Source organism: Epinephelus lanceolatus, chromosome 8 (genome assembly GCF_041903045.1).
Source record: "Epinephelus lanceolatus isolate andai-2023 chromosome 8, ASM4190304v1, whole genome shotgun sequence".
Taxonomy (NCBI): domain Eukaryota; kingdom Metazoa; phylum Chordata; class Actinopteri; order Perciformes; family Serranidae; genus Epinephelus; species Epinephelus lanceolatus.
Window position 1 is genome coordinate 17110513 of NC_135741.1, and position 26868 is coordinate 17137380.

The 26868-nt window shown below is 44.9% G+C and overlaps 2 protein-coding genes across 13 annotated transcripts in view; both read right to left on the bottom strand.

Annotated features, from left to right (window-relative positions):
• The window catches only part of plxnd1 (plexin D1), a 101881-nt gene extending 81416 nt beyond the window's left edge, over positions 1 to 20465 (bottom strand). Inside the window, exons 1-5 of the mRNA XM_033628721.2 lie at positions 19076 to 20465; positions 17117 to 17293; positions 12747 to 12878; positions 12055 to 12155; positions 4377 to 4506 (exon numbers count right to left, since the gene is read on the bottom strand). Of these exons, the coding sequence (XP_033484612.1) occupies positions 4377 to 4506; positions 12055 to 12155; positions 12747 to 12878; positions 17117 to 17293; positions 19076 to 20287 (1752 nt within the window). The 5' untranslated portion in view covers positions 20288 to 20465. The remainder of the gene's footprint in view (positions 1 to 4376; positions 4507 to 12054; positions 12156 to 12746; positions 12879 to 17116; positions 17294 to 19075) is intronic.
• A 1941-nt stretch (positions 20466 to 22406) lies between these two features.
• tmcc1a (transmembrane and coiled-coil domain family 1a) overlaps positions 22407 to 26868 on the bottom strand; it is a 51596-nt gene continuing 47134 nt past the window's right edge. For all 12 annotated transcript variants that reach the window (XM_033629106.2, XM_033629105.2, XM_078169931.1 and 9 more), the window contains one exon: positions 22407 to 24784. In XM_033629106.2, the coding sequence (XP_033484997.1) occupies positions 24470 to 24784 (315 nt within the window). In that variant the 3' untranslated portion in view covers positions 22407 to 24469. The remainder of the gene's footprint in view (positions 24785 to 26868) is intronic.

Here is a 26868-nt window from a genome sequence, read left to right on the forward strand (position 1 = left end):
CATGTGCTAATGCTAACAGGCTAATAATGCTACAAGTAACATGCTAATCATGAATGCTAATGATAAACTAAGGTGAAGCATTGTTGAGTGTGTTAAGTTTGTGTTGCTATTGACTGAGACACAGAATGAAAATCATTGGGGTTGGGAAAGCGAGACCCCCCTCAGCTCAGGCTATTTATATCCATGTTTGACATTGAACAAGAAAATGCAATACCCTCCCCCCAAGATCCCAAAACAAACAAACAAACATTAATAGCAAACATAATAAAGAGGTGAAAATACAACCACTCTCTAATTCTGAATACAGAGCTACTGGATTAACTGCAGTATTTTCACCCTGAATTAAAACAAGTACCCAAAAGTAAACACGAATTAGATGTTGTAGCCTGATGTGTACGAGATCAAATGTCTGACTGTCTGTTATAGTAAATATAGTGTAGTGCATTAATAAACATGATGCAAAGCCGCCTGTCCCGGCATGCTGACATTTCCTCCAGGCAGCTGTTCCACAGAGCTCACAGTCACTGTTTACTGTATATGAGAACACGTGTTAATACCAAAGGTAAATCAAAGTTCGGTGCCCGCTGACCAACAAGAGACAGCTGTCTGCAGCGTGTCCTCTCATATGAACACTCAGGGTGGTGACATAAACAATTGTTGAGACTGGCTCTGGAGCTGAATGAGCGAAACAGGAACAGGCACCCTGCAACTCTGGCTGCCCCACTCTGAATTCAAAATAATGGAAATAATTACATCAGATCGTATTGTAGCCTTTATGAGATCAGATTTACAAATGTCATAAACCAATTATGTGATGGCTGAATTGAAAAACCAGCCGTGTTGGAGAAAATTAAATAGGGCACAGTAATGTTATGAGGCAATATTAATGCGTAATAATAATAATCAGATATATTTTTTTATTTTTCTAAGCCTGTTAAATTTTATTGTGCATCAGAAAGCGTGGAATAGTTTTATATTGATTTCCTGAATTACAAAGTTACAGTCCAGTCTGCTCCCTGAGAGCTGCTGATGATGGAAAAGATGCCTGATAGAGCAGAGGCATAATTTCTTGGCTGCAAATTTTTTGGGTAAATTAAGTTTAAAATGGATTTGTGTTAGCCGACTGATTAGGGTCATTTCCCACATCGCATCATCAGATACAGGACACTTCAACTGGCACAAATCCATTCACCAAACTGTAATGTTTTTCCGAAAAATCTAGGCAATCTGGGCCCTCTTCACTCGTGGGGCTGAGGGCCTGAGAATTTTAATATTTCGCCTCAAGCCTTCATTACAACAGTAAAACTTAATATGAATTAGATATGATGGTGATACATGAGATGAGCTGAGTGTCCGTCATGATTAAAGCAATTTGTCCACATGAATCCAAGGGTGCTTTCACACCTGACCTGCTTGGTTTGGTTCAGTCAAACTCAAGTTCATTTGCCCCCTAAGTGCGGTTCGTTTGGGCAGGTGTGAACACAGCAACCAGGCTGAGACCTTCTTGAAGAGGTGGTCTCGGTCCGGTTACAAACGAACTCTGGTGCGGTTCGTTTGTGGTGAGAACGTGTTCCGACCTGGAACTGAACCAGCTGCAGTCACATGACACATTGTTTGGGTTAAACATGAGCATGTTACAGTCCTGGAGGATTATTAATGTGCACCTCCTCCTGTACTGCCTTAATATGCACATTCAGCACATCCAATGCATCAAAACATTGTTTTCTAGTTGGAGCCGCGCCTCGTTTTCAAACTGTATGGTTTGACTAAAATGAACAATGACAGCAATATAGTCCACGATGAGCAGCGCTAAAATCAACCTGCGTAGTTGTCCCTCCATTGTGACATTAGAAAGTGTCACATTTATCTTGCAAGTGTACTCTTCTTCAACGTTTGCTTTACTTCCTGGATTTTTCCCACATGGAAATTCTGACCAATCAAGAGCAGCTTTCTCATGCGAGGCATTTGATTTGGTCTGTTTGTAAATGCTGCCGTGAGAACACGAACCAACTCTAGGCAATTATACAACTTTGAAACACAGTTAGTCCCTGATTCAGACCGAAGCAAGACAACTCTAGGTCTGAAAGCACCCTAAGGGCCGTAATATCTTTGCTGCAAACAACGCGACCGCATCATGGCTGGCATGCGTGATCTGCGCTCATTTGACGTGTCGGCCGCACAACTCAACATGAGGTACCATGAGGTGTGTGCGAGATGCAATATTGACATGACCGCTTGAGGCGTGTGTGTGTGGCAGTGCTGGATGTATGCTTCAATTCGAGACAGCAGATTGTTGAATGCACTGAACGACATACGGAAATATTCCCAGTGTTTCTCCTCGTTGATCATGCGCATCGGTAGAACAATGGGAACAAATTCCCCGTTCTCTCGACAGCTTTGATTGAGGGGCCGCATGCACCACCTCCGATGGCGACAATGCCTTTTTTTCCTGCCGCAATCGCAAAAGAAGTAAGATTACAATAAATTCTTCCTCATCAAGCATATCAAGGGCATCCATTTTGTTTACAACACCCGGCATGCACTACCCGATTTACGGGTTATATATCTGTTGTCTGCCCCAAGTGGAGGCCGCCAGTATTGTGCATTTTGGCTGTGTAGTGCTGCAGCAAGTATATACACAGACACGACAAATTGTGTATGCGTACGTTCAATCAAGCAGCAAGTCTATTACGGCCCTAAGAAATGCGTGTGTGTGTGTTTTGGAGCAGCAGCTGGAGAGGTAACGTATTCCTGCTGAGCAAATATCCAGGTTCCTTCACATTTTTCTAATGAATTTTGAAAACGTTTCCATAATACTTTACATAATGGGTTGAACTATTTGGACAATCAATACATGTACAGATGTTGATACCTGGTGATTAAATCAAAATGTATGTTTGATTAAATCACTAGATATCATTAGGCTGATTAGTAAACAGCCAACCTGTCAATACTTTACTGTTTGATCTACAGGCTGAGATTTAGTTGGAGACGACAGTCTGTACTGCTGCAGCCTTGCAGTCCAGCTAAACTTAGCTATCCACCAGTAGTAACTGTCACCAGCATCATTCAGACATTTACCACACTGACAGTGAATATTTATAGACTTTATGTGGCTTAAATGTCAATGTGAAAGCTTTGGTTAATCCGCAGCTTTTCATTAATTACCTGTTCATTCACTGGTGTGGGGGCTTTTAGACAAAGAGGGTGAGTTTTTGGCTCCAATATTTTCTGTTGACCGTTATCACATAACATAATATTTTTTTTCATCTCATTTTGCTTTAGTTAACTCAGTTGTTTGTTTAATAAATCATCACATCTTTGGACATCAGCATGGATTTCTTTGAACAAGCCACAGTTAAGAGCCTGCTCAGCCTCTTAGTGGCTTTTTTCATTGATAGTAGTCATGTTCGTGGCGATGACTTGATGCCAGTCCAGCCCATCTGTATCACGAGATACTAGTGACACTTTAATGGTCATGTAATGCAGCGCTAGATTTTAAATTAGTGATACTATGAAGTTATTTCATGTAACATTAGACATGTTTGGGGATTTTCTTATATAACAAGAGCCATAACAAAACATTGCCAATCCATTTCCAGGCCCGGAAAACAGTTTCTCTAATCTCCAGGAATTTCATGATCGTGGGAACCCTTTAATATTAAACACCAGTTAATCACTGTCAGTAAATGGTTGAAGTCACTGCTCACGCTCACGCAGGAGAAAGGGAAACAGCTGTGTATGGCATGCTCTTTCATGCTGTGCCACCGGTTAGCTCTGGTTTTACACACACACCTGGTTTTGCTGTTTTACGATCAAAGTCAAACACAGAAACGAACCGCTCATTGTCTTGGTTACGGTTCGACTAAGTGTCAAAGGACAAATGTTGAAGTGTGCCTTCAGATCAGTTTGTTGACTGAAGGAGATGATGATCGGATTATTAACGCTCCAAACTGTAAACAACCACAGTCACACATGTTTGCTTGGCAGCGTGTGATGTTGAACGCACATCACGTTATATTCCAATTTCGTACGGCTCATTTAACCTTACTGGAGCCGACACGAGAGCAGCGAGAGCAGCGAGTACACACTGTTGTAATAAAAAGTATTGATTATAGATGCTTTGGTAGAGTCAACTTTACCAAAAGTTTCGCACATACTGTGAGGAGGAGGTTGGGGTGGTGTTGGCATGACAGATCAGCTGAGTAATAATAATAGTGTGTGTAATAATAGTGAGAGGTGTCAGGTTGTAAAGGTGGTCATGAGACAAAGTGTTCCATCAGCTATAAATACACCAGTACCCCCGTTACAAACATAACCTGATGAGGAAAAACTTTGATCTATGAAATGGGTTTGATGGAGGGAGTTAACGATACCTTGATGTCCGCAGCGATGCTGATCTCCGGAGGTGTCAGAGTTATGGTCGGACACTGCTGCGGGCCTTCGCCCATGCTGATCCAGGAGCGTGCCAGTAGCCCCTGCGCACACTCCTTCTGGATGGTGCATCTAGACAAAGTGACAGACAGAAAATGTTGGTACGGTTATGGTATTTATCATATCATATTTAGGCGCAGATTAGAGACAGGGATATTTGGAGATTTACTGCACTGACTGAAATCCAGAAATTCATCAACACATGTCCTCGTTCGCCTGCACAGAAAAACTTGGCTGCAGCTGAAAAGTTGGCGTAATATTTTTGGAGTTACATTTTCCATCAGCATATCAGACTGTGATCATGTTATATATAGGAAGTGAGCTAAACAAATTCTATGCTGGCTTTGCGGTCATCTGTAGTCAACAAGCAAAAACAGCTGAAGCAGAGGTTAATGGATGGGTGGGTGCACCTTTCAAAGCCATCTCCCTTTTCTCAGTCCCTCCAGGATTTCGCGGGCTGTTTTTGAGATTGTTGTGGCCTGAAATGTCTGAGTTCATGGCAGCTTTTCTAAAGAACATTGCAATGCATGTGGCCATGTTCACAGGCTTTTTTTTTTTTTGCCATGACATTGCGCAGGCTGGTGAAAATTGCAAAAATAGTTGTTCAGTGTTTCCCACAGAATTAGAATCCATTTGAGATGAACAGATAACAGTAAATTGCAGTAATGTTGCAGAATTGAACATAATCTGCTGCAGAAAGCCGAATCTTCTTTCTGAGCATGATGTCACAGAGCTTTTAAGCGTGTGAATGCCAAGAAAGCAGCAGGATCAGACGAATCACTGGGCAAATTCTCAAACTATGTGCTGACCAACTAGAGTCACAGAGATATTCAGTCTGTCAGTGGCTCAGTATGTTATACCCACGAGCTTCAAGAAGTCCACCATCATTCCTGTGCCCAAGAAAACAAGACCAACCCCACCAACAGTCCAATGCCTCTCACCTCTGTAGCGATGAAGTGCTTTGAACAACACTGGCCCCACTACAGTTTGCCTACCATCACAACCAATCTACAGAAGACGCCATAGCACACATCCACCACACCACCCTATGTCACCTGGAAAAGAAAGGGAGTCGTGCTGTTCACTGACTACAGCTCCTCACAGCTGGTCACAAAGCTCAAGAACCTTGGATTTAACACCTCACTGTGCATGTGGGTCCTTGACTTCCTGCCAGGCAAACCCCAGGTGGTGAGAGTGGGCGGACACACCCCTGCCACGCTCATCCTTAACACTGGAGCACCTGAGGGCTCTGTTTTGAGTCCCCTGGTGACACCAGCACCATCATCAAGTTTGCTGATAACACAGATGATAACAATGAGGACAACAACCTACTCTTGAACGTCAACAAAACTAAGGAGATGATAGTGGACCTTGGGAAGAAGCAGTAAAGGAACTACCCCCCCACACCCCCTTATATCAATGGGTTTGCGGTAGAGAGAGTGGACAGCTTCAAATACCTTGATGTCCACGTCAATGAGCTTAGAGAGGCAAGGCAGAGACTGTTTCACCTCAGACACTTGAGGAAATTCCGGTTATCCCCTCAAATACTGAGGAATTTCTACTCCTGTTCCGTCAAAAGCGTCCTGATGGAGAACATCACTGCCTGGTACAGAAACAGCACCGAACAGGGCCCTGCAAAGAGTGGTTTGTTTGGCTGAACACACTACAGACGCTGCTCTACCATGCATGAAGGATGATTACATCAGATGCTGCAAAAAAGAGTCAGACCAACCACTAGGATAATGGCCTTTTCTCTCTGTTGAGGTCTGGAAGAAGGTAGCAGATAAACCAGTCCAGTACTGAGAGCTTCTACCCTCAGGTCATTAGGATCCTAATTGAAGTCCCCCTGTTTGACATATTTTTATTGCTGTTTCACTGTTATGAGTACACACATTGAAGGAACTGATGGATTGCATTTCCCTGAGGTTGTGTTTATGTGATTTCATGTGATGAATACATTGTATTGAACTGAACTGTGATTCTTGTCAATGCCGCAGTTGCTAATCGAGACCCAATCAGTCACTGGACTACCAGACTGAGCTTTCGGGTCAACATAATATCCTTTGTGAGGAGACAACAAACTCTTGTGTTTTCATTTCATCCCACAACTTGGCAAATTCTCACCGCTGGGTTTCATGGTCTGCTTCCCACAGATTTATGAGGTGCTCTGGTCTCCTAATGTCACATTCAGACCTCGGCTGTCAGCTTGTCTGGCTCAACACAAGAGACTACTTAGACTCTAGGTCACACACATTGCTATGGCAACCTATCTCGCAGGCACAAAGATCAAGGGCCAGTTACCGATAGTCGAATAACAAATACTGCTGATTCTTAATCTGTGTGAACCAAATGGTGCATCCGTAAATGTGTGCATCTGCGAGGACCCGCACAGAGAGTATAGTGTGTTTATCTGTGAGTGTAATGAATGTCTAGGACAGAGGAATTGTAAGAGGGCATTCAACAAGCAAGGTGGCCTCGAACTCTCGACTTCAATAATGAACTTCACTGGCCGTTGGCACAGAGCTCAGTTCATCTGCAGTGCAGACTGGAAGGACAAAGTGACCTCAGAGTACGGAGACACCAAACAGGCTCCATTTAGCAACGTCCGAACATGCCACATAATGAGCTTGGCACATCCCATTTCCCTCTCACGCTTGCATAGTTGTTTAAAATAAAGCTTGTGTCTGTGTGCCCACACGCCTCTAAGTGTGAGTATTTGTGCCCGGAAAGCGAATGTCCAGATTCTCTGTCCCATTGGCACTGAGGGACTGAGAGGGGCCATGAGGTCAGCGGCTGCACTAAAAATAGAACTGAGTGGCTCTGCAAGCAACACAAAAATCCCCTAGACACAAACAAAGTCATCAACTCTGAACACACTCTCAGAGCAGTTGCAATGAAAACAGGTAAACAGTCCAATACACTGGAAACTTGTTTAGCTATTGATCTAATTTTCATTTTGAAAGTTGTTGTTTGAGCCGACTGGGTATTGCTGCTGTCAGTATGACACAGAGTTTCCTGAGAATACCAAAATGATCCTTTTTTATTACTTTACTTTGAGGAATTAACACTTGACAGTTTGTCAGTTCACAACTTGAGTCAGGATTGAAATATCTCAACAACTACTGAGTGGACTGGCCCAACATTGTGTACAGACATTCATGGCCCCCAGAGGATGAATTATAATGACTCTGGCCTCAACATCATCAGGTAACAACTTTTTATGACTGAATACCTGCAAAAAAAGACATTTCCACCAACATGGCAAACATTAGTTACCTGCCAAACATTAGCATGCTAACATTGATACTGTGAGAATGTTAGCATGCTGATGTTAGCATGTTAGACCGCCTCTCGCCCAGTGTCAGCTGGGATAGGCTCCAGACCCCCTTGTGAACCCTGACAGCACAAGCAGTTATGAAAATTGAATAAATGAATGAATATAGATGTTTCTAAAGTGACATAGTTATATGAGTTGTCATCTGGAGGTGGAGGGGATGATGGATGGCATTTCGCCTAGATGACACACCATCCCCTGACAAAATGCCTGGCAAGCTGCAGACAACTGTTGGAGACAAACTAACAACAAAACTGGTTGTGATTTAGCGACCCGTTGCTGTTCCTCCAGCGGCCTGTTAGGCTCCAAACATGGGTGTTTTGTTGCGACCCATTGGTGCGTTTCCAGCAGCACTTTAGGTATGAAAAGCAGTTGTTTTTTGCTGCTTTTGCTGCCAGGATTGTTTCCCCCAAAACTGGGTATCTTAGGCCAAAACATGATCTTTTTCTGATCACAGCCAAGTGGTTCTTGTGCCTAAACCTACGTGACGGCCCCTGGGCTGCTGAGTTTGTCCTTCACCACTAACTGTTTTTCCCCTTTGTTCTTGAAGGCGTCATGGGAGTGCAGCAGCTGATTGGGAGCACCTGGGCTGAGTGCCTCTGGAGAATTAAAGCCCAGCTTCAGTGCTGCTCGTTCTCTTGCTCGACTTGGACTCATCCCCTCCGGCGCCCGCATATTTTGGCCTTTGTCTGGTTTTACACTGCACTATTTTTCACTCACTCACATCAACACCACTGACTTACTAATTACCCACACTCAGTTGGTAGTTCTTTTTAGTTGTTTACTTTGCTACAATAAATACCTTTTAATTTAACACCACCCACGCTGTCCTTCCTGTATTTGTCATGGCCTGGGAGGCGGGTTACGACACCTAACTATGCTAACCACAGTGCTGTTGAATCATTAAGTTTCAGTGTATCCACTACAAAATAACATGCAATTGTAACGTATCTGTTGTTTGCAGAAACGTACAATGCCAACATTTTTTCTGGCGATTGGTTTGGGCAGGATCAGGCATAGTACGGCACCCCTGGAGCAGTTTCAGTGCCTTCCTCAAGGGTACTCCTCCTTTGACTGAACTACTACCTCTCAATTCTTTTCTAAACTTCTTAATCAAGATCTTTTCCGAAACTAAAGTCATGACTTAGGCTGATTTCACATGGAGTCAAGCTGACGGTAGATGGTAGATGGACAAGACCTTATGGACATCACGAAAAAATGATGCATGCATGACGATATCTGCAAGACTGATGTTGAGCTGTTCACAAAGTATACAATAAAATATATTAAATAAAATTATTTTCATGTATTATTTTATGTAATTATTCAAGAAATGTCCAGATCACCCATGTCATCTTCTTGTGTAAGGAAGCTATGGAACATCCGGTTGTAAATTCTGTCACGGAGGACTCCAAAAAGTTAAAATATTTTAATTTAGGATTCTCTGCCGGCCTCACCTCATTTAACAGTCAAGCTCTCATCCACCAAAATGATATTCATTGTGCTACTGTCTACCGTCTGCCTGATTTCATGTGGATGCAGCGTTAAACTGGGGCGTCTGTGATGTGGCACACCTGTCAAAGCACTTGATGCTAACTTTTGGTACTTGACTGTGTTTGATACTTGATGCTACAGACACACTCTGGTCAGCCCTTACAAAGTACTGAGCATCAATACACCAGGCCTATCTCTGAGATCATAGTTAGAAACATTTGTGACAATTTACCATGAATTATGTCATGTGTTTTGAGATTTATTTACATTCCAGTTTGAAATCACGCACTAAAACACAACTTCCTCTTAGGTTACAATGGGTCAAAAGTGCCCTCCTTGTTTTCCATCCAGAAGAATATATTTAGATTATGGAGTAAACTCTAGATTTTATCTTTAAGCACTGAATACATCATAGATGCCACTTGGTATAAACTGAAGCCGGCATCCAGGAAACGTCATCTTGTGATCTCAAAGGAAAAAGACATGCAGTCTCAGATGAACATCAACAAACGCTGTGTGATTTGTAACGATCGGCTGGCAAAACTCACATCATGATATCGTCTCCTTTCTCTATTGTATCTATCTTTTCCTTTAAATGCATTCATGACTCGCCTGCTAATTCACACAGCACTTTGATCAAGTGCGGCAGTGAGGAGAAATTAATTCAAAGCACTTCTCTCTTCTCTAAAAGGCTGGAACAGCTAATATACATACAACAGACATACAGCACACACACACACACACACACACACACACACAAGCCTCACCTGCTTCACTACAGCGTGCTGACTTCAAAACTTCTCAAACAGCTTCTTAAAATAAACAGAGTCAACATATGCAGCTAAAATATGACCTGAGAAAACTCATCACCTCCTAAGTGTCTGTGCAGCCGATAAGGTGGGAAACCAGTGAGACTGTTAAACAGCCAGAACATATGAGCCACTTACACACTCACACACGACTCACACAAAGTCACTGTGAGATAAGCATGATAATTTGTGAATAGCAAAGACTGCACATGACGCATAATTTGATTCAAATAAAGATATTTAAGTGCTTTCTTGTGACATGTGGCAGATTAAGCCGGCTCCGGCATGAAAAGCGTGATCAAGGACTGAGCTTTATCTCTGGTGGAGAAACTATCGTTCTCTTTTTTCAGACAACAATACCGACTCCAACAAGCGGACAGACATGTTTTCAAGCTCGCTGTACATGCAGACGTGCCGAGAGACGTCAGCAGAGCCATGCATAAAATCAAACCGGCAGCCACAGAAACAGTGCCTTCACAGATTGTGAGATACTTCTGTACTGGTCCTTTTTGTCCCCCCACCGCCACCGCCCTCTGCTCTGTGTGTGTAGCTGTATCAGACAGCGAGGTGCTGGAGGAGCCCGTCCACCCCCACACATCAACCCCATGATCCCCCGGGCTCTGAGGCCACAGCGCCAGCCCAGCGGCTGGCATGACTGGCCAAACACTGTGCATCAAACGCACACACATACACACACACACTCATGACATCAACTCCCTGGCCTCTGAGAGCCAGACAGCGACACACACTCATGCTGACACTTACACACAGGCTTACACACTTTGACATTTCCTTGTCAAAAGAACCAGTGTGCACTCTCCCTCCCACCACCATCATCACAATCAACGCTCCTTTGTAGAGGGATAGAGAGGAGGACAAGGGCACTGGGGGAGGAGGAGAAGAGGACTAGGGAGACAGAGAGGGAGGTTGAGAGAGGGATAACTAAATTCTCAAAGCTACTGGAAAATACGAGGGCAAGAGAGGAGGAAAAAAAATGGGGAAGCTGAAGACAGAGAGAGAATCACGAGGGTAAAAAAAATGCAGTGAAGCGAGAAAGGGACTGGGATAAAGAGATGACAGATAGATAAATAAGGAGAGGAGACAGGGAGATGACAGCAAGACAGTCTGACCACACACACATACACACACATACACAAACACACAACTCTCATCAGTTCCACTCTTTCAGCTCTGAATGGCCCCTGGCAATGCCAGAGCCTCCAGAGCTGCAGCACAACTCATCACAAAATTCACTATCTTGTCTGATCTGCTTTAATCACCCAGCAACCAAACCAACTCACACACACACACGCAGACAACAATACACACAAACAAACAGAAGCTCGACACCACACATATTCTCCCTGAAAGCCAGCGAGCACAGAGCCAGAGAGCCAGTCCTGACAGAGCCACATTAATCACAGTGTACTCTCGCTTGCTCACAGTAACACTTCAGCCAAGTCACTCCTTGCTGGGCGCTCCCAGCCTGTCAATCCCTCCCCAAACCACCACAGAACCAGGGGAGCGCTCCGAACAATGATGTTACTCCCCAGTCTGAGGCCTAATGAAAAGCAAATCAATTCTGCTCGATCCAACAACAGCCTTCCAACCCAAAAACGCACTCCCTTACTGCCAAGGCTCATTCAGCCGAGCGACATTTTCAAATTGAGAATGAGGATGATGAAAACCAGCAAACGAGCCTCAGTGGTTGCATCGATTGAAACGCTAAAAGTATCAAAACGACAAGCTCAAATCGTTTTATTATGCCATCAGACGGCAGAGACAGCAGACATTTCCACAAACTCTAAACAGATGACTTTAAAACAGCATGTGGCGACGTGTGTGACAACAAAGCATATGATAATTTGATCGAATTATATGTTTTCCTGGCGGCACAGAGAGCCTTGGAAGGAGGGGGCGGTGGGGGTTAACTGGACAGATGGAGAACAAACGGACTGAAAACAAACTGTGTGTGTTTCTCACCGATTCTCCAGCGTGCACCAGCCACAGTGGGCGTCGCCTGCTCCCAAACAGTCACCGCAGCTCCTCCACTGGTCGCAGTCTGCCACTTTCACCCTGAGCATCTGCACGCCACAGCACAAATACAGACATCATTTTAACACTCAGAAATACATCAGACGAAAACAACCGATTCATGCAGGAAGTGGTGAGAACTAGAGCTGAGACAACTGACAGGAAATTGCTCGACGATTTTAATAATCAGCTCATCGTTTATCATTTTAAATGCCAAAGCTTCTTAACTTTGACAATTTTCATATTTCTGTAAATTGATTTTCTTTGAGTGATGCAGACAAAACAATCTAAAGAGGTCACCTTGGACTGTGGGAAAATTGTTTAAACTAGCATCCAGGTGCATTTTGCTCTGCACAGATTTGCTGGAGGTGCAGCCACATCCTGTCATAAGTGAGACTGTTCTGACATGTATTGGTTTCGAAATGCAGCACCGAAACCTATTGAAGGTCTGCACGCATGGCTATCTTCGCCACAATATGTGAGTGCTCAGCTAAATTGAGGTGAGGAGGATTCACTGGATGCGAAATGAGGTCTGATTGTCGCTATTATGAGTCTTCTTCAATGCCGACATGAATAAATCAGTGACAGAGGTGGGGGAGAATAAACAGACATCTTGAAACCGCCCACAGACACATTCTTACATGGTGAGAAGTCATGAGATAAAGGAAGCTGCTGTCGTTGGGGTCGAAGGTCATGATGTGGTGGACGGCTTCGCTCGCAGGCAGCTTCAGCGTCCACTGATTGGCCAAGGTCATGTTCGCCAAGAGGGTCAGCTGTGAAAGAGACATCAGAGCAGAGGACACAGGTGCAGAATGTTGCAGTGAATGTTTTCTCAAGGTTAATTCATCTGGGAAAAAAGTCAACCGAGCAACATTTTGCTTCACGTTCGCACAAAAGCGCTCCTCAAATATGTGAGAATTGCTCAATATAACCGCGGTCGTTTCCTGTTCATCAAGCAGCTCAGTTCAAATGCAGGGGCAGGTGTTTAACTCAGCAACACCTCAGAGGAAGAAGAAGAAGCTTTTTTTATTCACTTCTTCCAGCTGTATCTGTCAGGGCAGTCATGCAAGCAGTCCACATCATGATCTTTCTCTAACTTTGAGGCAACAACTACTGAGCACTGAGGTGTTTTAAGAAGATAAACACATTCTTTTATATGGAAGCTTCAGCTCTTCTGAACCTGACTGAGGCACCTCAAGAAAATGTTCATAGGGGTGGCCAGATGAAGCCACTGAGGAACCAGTCAGGAGTTCGAAATGCTGTTGAACTACATAGGCTGATTGAAAACTCTCAATATGACGAGTTAAGGAATCGCATACCAATACACTTCTGTTTCTTATCTTACAGTTAATTTTATTAATTATCTGATATGCATAAACTAATACCAGCACAGTTAATATTTTGAGTTCCACAAAAATCTTGTTTTAATGTGTCATGTATCTGTACATGTTATCTTCACACCAAAGGCAATGCAAATTTTGGCGTCGTCTTACTCACGCAAGTTTGAATGCTAGACTATTTTGAGCCGACTCGCTTCCAAGCATAGGTACGTATGAAATCTCCATAATTAATGCGTGAACTTCCACCTGTATCTCCTCGGTTTCATACGTACCTGGAGGATCTCAATGCTGACTGGCTATCATGGAGCAAATTGATCACTGAAGTTCCGATTTTTCAACTCGTGAGTAAGCAAATGACATGAATGTCACGCTACTCCCTTCATTTGCAAATTTTGTGTCATTTATGTCGTGTCTATTGCATCCATCGCGCTGCCCAGCGGGAATTTGCATCTAATCGCATCTTTACATTGACTTTACATGTAATTCACTTACACAAATTGTTTTACTTGCGCCAGGTGTGAACACAACATTAGGCAATTCATCGCTCTTCACATTGGCTGGTTGTCCTTTTCCTTAAAAAATACAAATATATAGCTTTAATTTAAAGAAGGACATTGATTGTATTTTACTTTACTTTACTGGGAACAAGCTTCTTAAGTTTAAAGGAGACTTGTGGGCACCCATAGAACCCATTTTCATTCACACATCTTGAGGCCAGAGTTTAAAGGACCCCTTTGAAAGTGGCCATGCCAGTTGTTCCCTCGCCAAAATTTAGCCTAAATTTGGAGCTTTTTTTAGCCTCTTTTCCAACAAGCTATCCCAACATTATTGATGCTAATAAACACCTTACGTTGTCTAGTTTCACCAGATAACACTACCTCTGCTCTAGCTCAAAAAACGAGTGCTCCACAGCCTCTTAAAGACACTAATGCCAGACTCCAATTATTTTTGGGGGGACCAGCCATTGTATCAGGGTGACCATAGCCCCCCCCTGGACCCCCTTTGTGGCGCCACTGCTGACTGAGATACACCAGACAGCACTGAAAGCTGAAATTAATGACTGTATATATAGCTGCCAGATGCAGTTAATTGTATTTTCTTAATGACAAATGTGACTATCTTCTATTTCAAAACTATTTTTCAACTCTGAAATATATTTTAGGAGGTCCTTTGTTCAAGCGGTGTGCCTAATCTCGTTTCGCCGAGCTGTGATTTATCTACGTGCTGGCCTTCCTGCAGCTCCAGATAATAAAACGGGTGACATGTTCTCACGTACGCACAAACATACGCACACACAGCCGCACACACACACACACACACACACACACACAGAGCTGTGCAGAGAAACAAAACTGTGCTGAGTGAGACTTCCTGTCACGCAGACAGTGAAAGCTCTTATTTCTGCCATTTGTCGGGTCTCCCTTCAATGGAGACATCCTGCCGTAGTGAGGAACTGGCAAACTGACCGGCATCTGGTGACAAGCACGGGCTGTGTCACTTCTCCATCCGCTGAACACACAAACACACTCTCTCTCTCACACACACACACACACAGCAAACCATCACCACCCACTGAGACTGTGCTGGTTAATGTTAAACCAGAGAGCAGACAGAAGCTTAGTAAACCATTGGCTTAACCTGTGATGAGAGGCATTATCTCAACCTGCAAATATCACTGACGTTTTAATAACACCACCCACCTCTCCACACACACACACACACACACACACACTTACTCCTTCCTTGGATATAGTAAGCAGCTGTGCTATGTCTTCACCCCACAGCCCAGCAACTACAAACACATATGCTGAGTGACACAGTGAGGAGCAAGTAAACAGCAGCCCACACACCTGGACAAGGAGCAGAATAGGAGCAGAGAGGCGGAGGAGGAGTGAGAGGAGAGCTGTGGCACAGTGCGCCACCAGGTCAACCAACAAAACACCTGCTGTACTGGCAGGTCGCTCTGACTCTATTCTCTGTCTATCTGCCTGCAGATGAAAGACCCTATTCAACCAAGGAGTGCTCAGCTGCTGTGCGCTCATTCTCCCTGTGTGTGTGTGTGTGTGTGTGTGTGTGTGTGTGCCAGTGGATGTGTACCTGCGTGTAAAGGAGAGAGAATAAAGACGGATGGAGGTGGGGCAGGAGAGGGAGGACAAGAGCGAGAAGGAGATAAAGTCTGTTTGTTTGCAAAATGAATCAAAGGGCCTTTTTGATATTTGAGACGGAGCACGAGAGGAGACAATGAAGCGATGAACTGAGAAGTAGAGGGGCGGACTGACTGAAAGAGGGAGCAAGATTGGAGAGGAGTGAGTGAGATAAAGGCGGTCACTGCGATGGGGCAGAAAATGGAAGTCGGGCTGTAATGGGGAGGGAGAGACTTCATCAAAAAATGCATGTAATTACAAATTACTTCACTGAGGGCCCTTTCAAAGACAGTAAAAGAGGCCTAACTTAATCTCAACCACTGTTCCCCTGTGTTTAGTCCGAGCCAAACTCACAGTCAGAATCACATTACACACACTAACAGCACCATTAACCTCTGTAACAGCTCTATCCTCGGGGCACACACACACACAGGCAGACGCTGCCACACACACGGATGCATGCACAAACAATAAAAGACACGTAAATCTAAAAAGCAGAGTACGTCGTTTCCCAAGGTCACAGAAATACTCCCTATATAACACGCACGCCAAGAGGACACACACATATAGCACATAATCACAGGGTACGCGTTCATCTGAGTAAACACATGAAATCAGTAAACCACTTGCTCTGGTCTGCAGACAAAGTCAAACACCTAAAAACACAGTCAAACCTGCAATCAAGCAATACACAAACACACTCATATACACAGCCAGTTACACCATCCCGACCAGTGTTGTGCATCTGGTGTCCAAAAACTAATTACTGCACGCTCAGCTGGGGCTAAAACAGTTCTTTCATCTGGGGAGGAAACAAGGAGCTTTTTAAGGAGGCTCAAAGCGAAAAGATCCCTCCAGCAGAATGGTTTTTAATGTCGTAAAAAGGTACCAGCCTAATGCAAAACAATAGGGTCAGAAAGCTTTTGTGTCGTTTCCACAGACAGCTGAGGAGCAGCTTGTGGGCTCAGCTCAGTCGGGGGCGACTTGGAATGTGGCTGAGACAGAATTAAGGAATGCCGTTAATTAGACTGGAAGGGTTTTCACAAGCTGGACCCTGTGCAGATGTTGAGGTCGGGGACCAACACACGGGCAGAGCTGAATCATACTTCGTCAGCCGCTCTTGTTAAACGGCTTTTCTGGTGATCTGTCTCAGACAATAACCAGGTCTGAGGAACATTAGAGCACATGATTAGGACGACTTAATGGGCCGTGATGGGTCATGGGCGAGTGGAGCGAGGGGAGGCCGGGGTGGCGACAGCGCTGAGAACCTACAAGATGAAAGCAGACATTCCTCCGAGTGTTTCATCACTCACCTACGTTTGGTTTATTGAGAGACTCACTGGCCACATCAGAGCAACACTACGTAACTGTTACTGTTATAGATTTTCCGAGCTGAGGGGCTCAATCACGTTTAAAATATTAACTCCATTCAGTGTGTGCTGCAACTGCGCCTTCACCTGAGGCCACTTTGAGACAGTCTCACTCTGCTCTGATAGTGTGTGCATGTGTCATTCATATGTGTCTCACCTTACGAAGTCGTCCAGTGCTGGTTCCCAGAAAAACCACAGTGTGCTTGTGCACATTGTCCACAGACACTGAAGTCAGACCTGTGTATTCAACCAGAGGAATGGCCCTCAGGGACCTCCGTAGGGCCAGAGGGTGCTGTAGGTGGGCCGCGCCACAGTCCAGCTGCTCGGGCTGCAACTAGAACAAAATGAGAGTGAGATCAATGCTCATTAGCTCCCATAAGGAAGCACAGCACACAGATTAGAAACAGGAGAGAAGAGAGCACACACAAAAAAAGAGACACGGCATGATGAAAGCGAAGTGGAAAACAAGAGCTGATAGTAGCTATCACAATGGTGCCGCTCATTCTTCCAAATCACTTTTTAGACATCTCAGTGAATACTTGAAAAGGGCTTACAAGGGTCTTCAACACTCATAAGACTCTGCTTTTGTCAAATCCTCAGCGGACAATGATAAAACATTAGTGCCACGCTTGGATGAGCGCCAGGATCTATTGGGAATTCTCTGAATATTTCAGAGCACGCAAAGGCAAAAAAAAAAAAAAAAGAGAATTAAGCACAGTGGATATTTGTAGAGTCGTTTCCCACGGGCCCTTCTGCTCGCGGCCTCGTCTCTCTTATCATAAATTGTGTCTGGCTTTCCCTCAGTGCTGGCCTTCAGATTGTCGACTACAAAAAAGATCATATTTCAGCGGCCGTGGCAACAGAAGTGCAAAACTTAAGAAAGACTTGCTTTATTCAGTCAGGGCTAAGTAGGTTGCATTACAGCAAGAAAAAAAACACTCTAAACCACTTTGAACTGAGCAGTTGTCTGTCTCAGGAAGGCCTGTGGGCCAATTGAGATAGTATTCAGAAAACTGGTCACGGGAGGAGCGGCCCTGGGGCCACAGCCGACAAGACAGTGCCAGCGAGGAGGGCAACTTTCTGACCTGACAGCAGAGTGGTCGCGGGACAGCCTCCTTTGACCCCGGCTCTGTCAGTCAAAAAACAATCACAATGAAACGCTGGAATTTCACTGCATTCCTGTTGAAACTGTGCAAAGCTTCCTCTGCCGTTATCATCAGACGCCACTGATACAAAGAGGAAACACAGACAGCAAACACAGCGTGCAGTGTGCAAAGTTTCCACCAGAATTTACTTTGGTGCGTGTCGTTAAAAACAAGATAGTGTTTACTACAAAGCCGCTATTTATTCCCTAAAATTGTGCTAAATTTGTGGCCAAGTTAAAGTCACCGGCACACACTCAATAAAAGAGGATGTCTGGGGTTTAACCTAAAAACAAAGCCGACTATTGACCCCTTCCTCTCGTCATATTTGATAAAACAGGGAGTTTTTGGATGTGAGAGGACTCTCACCCTTCCCATAACCCTTCAGCGCGGCTCTGGAGCATCTTTCCAGCTATCATGACCTCTACTCCTGACACGGGAGATCCTGTCTCCAAGTCATGAGCCTCAAGGCTGAAGAGGATGTATCCAGAAATGGAAAATGTCAGGGATTTAGCAGTCATGAGTGAATTTGTCTTGTTTGGTAAGGTCAGAACAAATGTAATAAATCAGAATTAGAAGCAGGATTATTGGCCAAGTCTAGACACACAAGGTTTGCAGTGTTGGACATATTAAAAAGGCTAATAGTGGAATTAAAGCTGCTATTTCTGGCCTTTTTAATTGGAATATATTACATTTTAATCCAATAATGTTATTAAAATAATGCTTGCAAAAAAATTAAAAGTTAAATGAAATAAAAATATAATAAAAAAGTGGAAAAATCTGTCTTTTGATCTCTTGTTGTGGACACTGACTCCTTTATAGACAATTTGGGTCAAGTGGAACAACCTCAATCAGCCCATTACTTCCCACTGTTTCTGTTAAACTAGACTTTTAGACCAATGTCACTTGATAAAAAGTACATGAAATCCAACTGAATTAATATTTCTGTGCTGCCTGATGACAGAGATCCTTACCACCAGGTTTCCCTTCTGGATGCAGGCTGCCCCGGAGCCCTGGATAACGCTGTCCAGCACCTGCACGTCGCTGCTGGGGGAGTTGGAGCAGTTCCTGCGGCCTTGTCGGATCTCCTCCTCGATGTCTCTGAACTTAAAGGCGCACAGAGCAGACTTTCTGTCCGGCTTGGAAAACACTCCAAACAGGTATGGCTCTGACCCCTGTCCGTCCTCCGTGTGGATCTCCGCGGGGTAAAGGGAGAGCAGCCGGTTGTAAATGTTCCCGTTAAATCCACACTGCAGCGGCATCTGGATGTAGGACTCGGTGAGCTTCCTGCTCTCCGGCCCGCTGGGCTTTCTGGGGTTCTCTGTATCCAGACAGATCCTGGCGAGGATGCTGTTGGGCTGGCTCTCCTTGTGGCCCATTTTCGCGTCATTATTAAAGGCGATGTAGGAGTAAGTCTTCTGCATGAACGCGTGGACGAAGTTCAGCTTGTTTTTGGTTTTAACCTCTTGTTTGATCTTGAACACATTATCCTCTGAGGGGTTAATGTCATAGGTGAAGAGTCGCGATAAATCCTTGATGTTCAAGGAGCGGATGGCGATCTCCGGGGTGTTTTCAAAGCGCAGGTCCTCCTTGCTGTGGTTCTTGGGGAAAAACTGGGTACCAGCCCCTGTGTATGTGGCCCCAACGAGCAGCCGGGTGTTCCCTCCGTGGCTCTTGAAGATGAGCCCCACCGTGGACGCGTTCGGGTGATTGGCAGCGATGTTGAGCATGCTGGGGAACACAGTCTTCTCGCCCTGAGGTGGGAACTCCACCGCTATCTCCGAAATATTCCCCATTCTCCTGAGCTCACAGAAGCCCTGGTACACGGAGCCACACACCACCACGACCCCTTGCTCTCGGTCCAGCTTCAGGAGCTTGTTGTAGTTGTCAGTGAGGGATTTGGGATGCTCGCACGGAGCCTGGGGCAGCTGTGGCGCATGGCACAACAGGTTGTCCTCCACCGGCCCGGTCCTCTTCTCCACCTCGACGCTCAAGGTTCCGTTCAGCTGGTAGATGGAGTTAACGGTGGCCAGGTACACCTTTCTGGACACCGGGTCCACCACGAAGTTATTGGTGTGATTTGGACACGCGAATGCCTGTTGGATGTGCAGCGCGCTGGCACTCCGGCGCGTCTCCAAAGCCAGGACGCCGAGGAGCAGAACAGCTATCTCTATCGAAGGAGGCATTTTTCCTTCTGACCGGCTTCCGCGTGTTCTGTGCCGAGGGGTGCATTGAGCAAAGACAAAATTGTGTGTTTGTTCCGACTGCGACAATCCGAGAGGAAAGGCTGTTTCCTGCTCAACGCCTAAACCCAGAATGACGCGATAAGCGAGTCGTGCTTCCTTTTCAGGCTGCCTCCCCTGTCGCTCTCTTCCCTCTGTGCAGCTCAGCAGCCTCTCTCCCGAGGCGCACTCAGCCACAATACCTCATTCAGATTTTTATGATCTATAAACAATAATCCATAACAAACAAAAAGCTTCAGTTGATGTATTGATGTGCATTTTTGGACAATGTCACGCCCGCACACAGCTGATCCAACTTGTTTGGAGACATGTTTTAATCCGGCTTATTTAAGAACTGATTCATACATTAAAATTAAAGCACACATTTAAGAAAAAATTGGACTTTTCTGGAAACAAGGGCGTCAACTCATCAACCCTGAGGAGAGACACTGCCTCCATATGACGCCTCCTCCATCATCGAAGCACTGCTGTGATTGATTATTACACAATTATCAGATGTTGCGCGCTAAATTGTTGGAGCTGATTTGACCTAATTTCTTTTTTTTCCACGTTCAGCCACATTTGAAACTCATCTGTTGTGATCCAGCTACAAGATGAAATATGATAGCTCTAATATGAACTTTCAGTATCCACATGTGAGCTCGTCCTGCCACATGAAGTTGTACTAACCATCTACTTTTTCTTTCAAGACGCACCACTTGATGAATCTCCGTTCTTGCGTGGTTCCGCTCATCTCGGGGTTAATGACGGGTCACAGTCCCACCTCCTGTGCTCCCCAGTCCCTCGGCTCTCAGATTAGTTCTGCAGATCCTGAGGGTTCCGTTTTGGGCACATACGGCACGGTAAGCACCGTGAAAGTGCTACCAGATGGGCACATCAGCACACCTTTCCGGTTTTTGACATTCACATCTATCCAACACAGCCTTCTTGCGCGCTTTACCTCATAAATATTCAAGCACAACACATGCGCCCCCACTCAAAAATGCACGAATATGGTTAGCATTTTTGTCTCTGGATGGAGAGCGTGCATATGCTCACATCTCTGAATAGAAATGAATGATCCCTGGTAGGCAAACGACCACGAATGTGTCAGACACTGCATAAATCAGTTTGCAGGCGAGCCCGAGAAGTGTTATCTCTGAATACATGCAATAATTAAAGTTGATGCTAAATCGTGCGCAATCGCTTGTGCCTATTTACTGTGGACTCCTCTGGGGATAAACTAACTCTCTCCTCCCCGTCACCACTTGCAGCTTTCAGTGGGGCAGATAAGTAGCGCGCCCCGTGTTTACCTTGGCGCACAGCCATGCGCATCGAATCTGGCAGTGTGGAGAAGGAGGAAAGCGCTCTGATAAAGTGCAACATAATGACCCCCCGACTGCACGGCACAATGACTGAGCCACCAACACTGCGCGCGTGCGTGTGAGCGCGAGCCTGAGCAGCAAGGAGTTGGGAGGCGTACACGAGGTCCTGCGGGGATAAGGCTCGGTGTGGGTCAGAGCTGTCAGCATCAGATATCAGCGGCGAGGTGTGACTGAGTGCTGCGGTTTGGTGCTGCTCAATCAAACACGACATTCAACGGAATTAAGCTGTGTGTGCGTGTGTGTGAGATTGGTGGCGTAAAGTAGGGGGGCCGTGGTCTCTCCTGTGTTTATAATGAAAATATTGTCCCTGGTGGCCCACTCTGACTTTTGGCAGTAAGACTGCGGTTAAAGGGGCATTCCACCCAACCTGTTTCCTTCCTGATAAGGTGCAACACCTCCTTGTGTTCAGACCCCCACCTCCCTCTCAGCAGACCATTCACACAAACTAAACACAGCCTCTCTCAACCATGAGGAAGAAAAAAAAAACATCCAAAGGACATATAAGGCAAAAGATCTCCATCTAGTGGCCACACGAGGGACCTGCAAGAGGTGACTTTCAAAACTCACTCCACAAATTGTGTGTAGTCAGCCCATCCAGCGGTAATTAATCCCCCCAAGTAGACATGCACCCCATCAATAACAACACACAGACATTAATTAAAACAAGTCATGTTTAAGAAATAGTGATGGCTCATGAGTTAGTCAGGAATGCACTTTATTTATTCCACACTTAGAAAAAGGACATCAGAAGGCACTGGAGTGGTTTAGCAACGCAACCCTACATCACAGGTGTTACTGCATGGTCAAGCTGAGGTCAAAGGTCAGCTCACTCTCAACTTGTCTGCCACAAACAAGATGCCAAAATTTAATCCGATCGATAAATCCACCATTTTAATTGTGTGTTCGACTTGTGAGGAATCAAGTTTATCGACGTTTTGACAAGAAACGGACTAAAAATCCTCTCTGTGGGGTTTTATCTTGAGACAAGGATGACAGTGATCCTGACCTGAGTCAACTCTTCTTATCCCGCCGAGGCCGACTGTCTTAAGAGTGACAACCTTTGAAGTCTCTATCAAAGGTTTCTCAAGCCTCAGCCCGACTCGCATGTTATCTGGCCACGTGCTAAAGTGCAGCTGTACAGTTCGAATGATCTCGCTATCTGTTAGGAAATCAGCTTCTCAGCATGAAATGCAAAATGAACTATTTAATGTGCTAGGTCATCTTGTTGTGTCCTTGACTCGGTGAGAAAAAAAAGAGAGAGTAGAAGAGAGACTGGACACGAGGAGGCAAGGTGCCGCAACACACAACTGAAGCTCAAGGAGTCAAGTTCATGTTCGATTGTGAATTCTCTAAAGTGACTCTTCCCTTGCAAGAAAAGATACATCCTTGACATCCAGGCAAGACATTCGTGACATGTCAGACTAAAAGCAACAACCTGCTGAGCAACTTCCACTTTCTCTCTTCTCAGCTTGGACCCTTTGGGTGCTTATGCATCCCCTGGGTAGACTAAGGTTTGGCACTGGGTGATTACACCATAAGACGGTGCACTTGTAGAAAAAGGATGGCCAAAGAAATAATACGCAGGGAGAAAGTATGATGAAGAGTACAGAATCAGTGTGCATGTGACTGGCATGGCAGTGGAGACGACTTTCACTGTGGATATAAAGCAGCAACATTCCTGTTCCAACTGAGATGGAGCTGGATAAGCACCAGTGGTCTCCCTTTCCTGATCTGATCACATCAAATATGGCGGGGGGGAGGCAGTTATCCTGGCAAATTGGTTTTACTTGGACAGTGGTCTTTTGTCATTGCTTTTAAACACAAAAGTAGTTCTCATGTAATTTTTCCAAATGACAACATGCGGCATTGTTTACATGTTGCAAGTATGGCAGATGCTTAACAATAACCAGATGTTCTTTGAGTGTTTATGTGCTGTTTCCATGGTGAGCAGCCCATTGTAAATCTTCCTTTTAAAGCTGGCCCATTCTGTCTTGTTTTAGTTTTAATCTCCCCTGTCAAACACAGTTTTCCTGTTTTATTTTAAAAAAGGAGATAAGTAAAAGCATATGATCTTTGCTATTAGAAATGTAAGGAAGCACAAAAAGTTTCTAGTCGTTGTGACGCTCAAAGGTCACGTTCAGTCCTTCACAATGTTCTGTATGAACACAATTTCATCACAGCAAGAAAAGGAGCAACTCCTGGGAAGGTTTTCAGCCATAGTTCAAATCTACCAATCACGTCTAGGTGAGAGTTCTCTTCCTAAAGGCAATCAACCACATAACCACATTTGCATGTCTCTACAGTTGGACTGGGCCTTTGGAGCAAATCGCCAGCCCAGTTTCCTGACTAAGCTCCCCGTCATGTAGAGTGGGAGGAGCGTAATGCTACATGGTACTGAATAAAATAACATTGAAAATAAAAATAATATTATTAGAAATAATAACATTATAATTGATTAAACTCTAAAGATAAAAACAGTACAATGCTGCAGAGTGAGGAGCAGCAACACAACAGTTCATGTTCAAAAAATGTAAACAGTCTCGTCCTTCCTAAATGACAATCGTGAGCGTTCTCGACTTCACTCTTCTTCTTCCGCTCTTTCTTGATTCTGTGTTCTGAACGTGCTCGGCCGATTTTTCAGTGCCCGGCCGCGCAGCCATTCTAACGGCAATCACGTTCTTCAAGCTTCCTGCATGATCGCAGCTAAAGTTACATCACCTGGCGTCATCAAAGCAACACGTGCTGCCGGCCCTCCATCTGGTCATCCCGGCGGCTGCAGTGCGCGGTGCGTGTACCCCGACAGAGCGTCCCAGTTTCTCCACAAAAAGGCCAGCAGGAGGATGAGGAGGAGGGTGGAGAGCGAGCGCGACCGCGTCTTCATCAGCGGGACTACACAGTTGGCCACAGTTGAGACAAAGACCAGAAGGACGGCCATAAGGGCCAGCAGCACATTGATAAGTTTTCCCAGGAGGGTCCGGGCTGTGGCGTTTTCCAGCCCCTCCAACTGCACGACCTGCTGTTGCTGCTGCTGGAGCTCCATCTTAGAGATCCTGGTCTGACACGCCTCCAACGCCTCCTGCAGAGGACACAAAAAAAATCAATCAGCAGAGTCATCTTAGAGCTCACGACACACTCGATGACCACCTGACTGTCTTGGACTCCCTTATATTTAAGTATGTCTCTAGTATTCCCTTTCATATTTGTAAATGGGGCACACAAAACATCAGGAACACCTCTCAGTATTACGCAATCCAGTTCAACACCACTGCAAACTACAAACTCAATAACACTCATGTAGTTAAATTAACACCACTCTGACATTGTCAATCAAACCTCAACATTGTATAGGTATAATTTATGGCTGAGCTGCTGTAGAGGACCTCATTAGATTGAACAGGTGTCCCTGACAGAGTGGCCACTACATATATCATCCATAGATCTCTACTGCCCCCTGTTTCCTGGGAAAAGAAGTGCACTCAAGGGGCAACTTGAGCTGTAATGCAGGTATACAGACATTAAAACCACACACACCTGACTCATCACAGACAACAGGAAAGGACAGTAGTAATGTGAGTCAATGACAAGGAAATGCTCATGTTTTGGACAAACACAGAGGCCGATGGACGGACTGGATTCTCCGTCTCATCTTCCTGTTTACACTGTCAACATGGACAATGACATAATGCCTTTAGCTGCTGGAGGGCTTGTGACCAAACTTGACTTATACTATGAGCAGACTAAATTAGCTTACTACTACTTAAACAGTAAGTCAGAGGGGCTGAGCTGTCGTCAGCATGTTCCCTTGCAAGACCTGGTGTGTCAAATAGACACTGTGACAGAGTGATAAGAATATCTGCAGAAAACCACCTAAATGTGTGATGTAAATTAAAAGATTTAAACTCAAACATTTAATTTGTGAAATGTTATTTCACTCGAGCTAACAGGAGCTACCTGGCTAGATTTAGTAGCAGATGTGGAGTGTGCTGAGATCATGAGATTGGCTGACAAGTCAGGGAGCAGGGATTAAGGACAACAATGTCATTAAGGTCCTGTTCCCACCAGGTATTAACATGTGTCCTGGATGACTGGATCACAAGTGGACAGCTCCAAGCACAGGTGTGAATGCACCCGATGCGTCCAATGCGTCTTGAGATCCAATTGCTCACGCCACATTTGGAAAAGATCTGTGCCACATATGAACACATTTTATCAGCAGTGTGTGTGCTCATGTGTCCACATTGGAGGACCGCCAACTCAGGTGAAATTGTTGCTAATGCTGGATAAGAAAACTTTCTGTTGGGTCTGTTACACAGGTTAAATGCAGTGCTAAAGGACCGTCCCTGGAGCCGCTCTGCTCCCTGGGAACGATCAGTTCAACGTCTGCCCGGTTAGCACAGGCTAACATAGAAGTGCCTCCTAAACATGTTAATTACCAACAAGTAATGTTAGCCATGTGATGCTAACAATTAGGCCTGTCACTCTAAGTGTGCAGGTGGACTCTCACCAACTATCCTCCACACTGAGCTCACACTCCTGCAGCAGTAGTCTTGTGTTTATTTGTACATAGAGTGGGGAAGTGAGAGCTGATCACAAGTGGTTACCCGAGACACATGCAGAGACACATGCTAATGCCAGGTATGAACAGACAGAGCTGTCCACTTGTGGAGAAACCACCCAAGACGCATGTTATTATCGGGTATAAACTGGCTCTAAGTGACACAATGACAAGAAAGCATCACTGTAAAAACAGACTTCTGACATGAGGGGGATTTTGAAATAAAAACTATTACATTTGGACGAAAAAAAGCCTGTCTCTATCAACCGATGCGACTATTCATTTTGTTATCTTTTGCTTTTTAATTTATGACAGATAAACATCACAGAGGGTTTTTAAAAAATCTGTTAAATTCTGTTTTTGTCTGGCTTGGTTTTTCCAGCTGTATCAGGATAAGTGTAAGATGTTTGGTTAGTGTGTTGCTGAATCAATACAAAATGTAATGCAGCTACTTGTGTATTTTGCACAGGTACTTTGTAATGGCTTTTTAATGAATCAACTGCTCAGAGGACCAGAACTTGCCATTTAATTGAACACTTTGCTTTATCCTCTAGAAATTCTTATCGTCCCTTTCTGACGGTTCATTTGTACAACAGACTGATTTT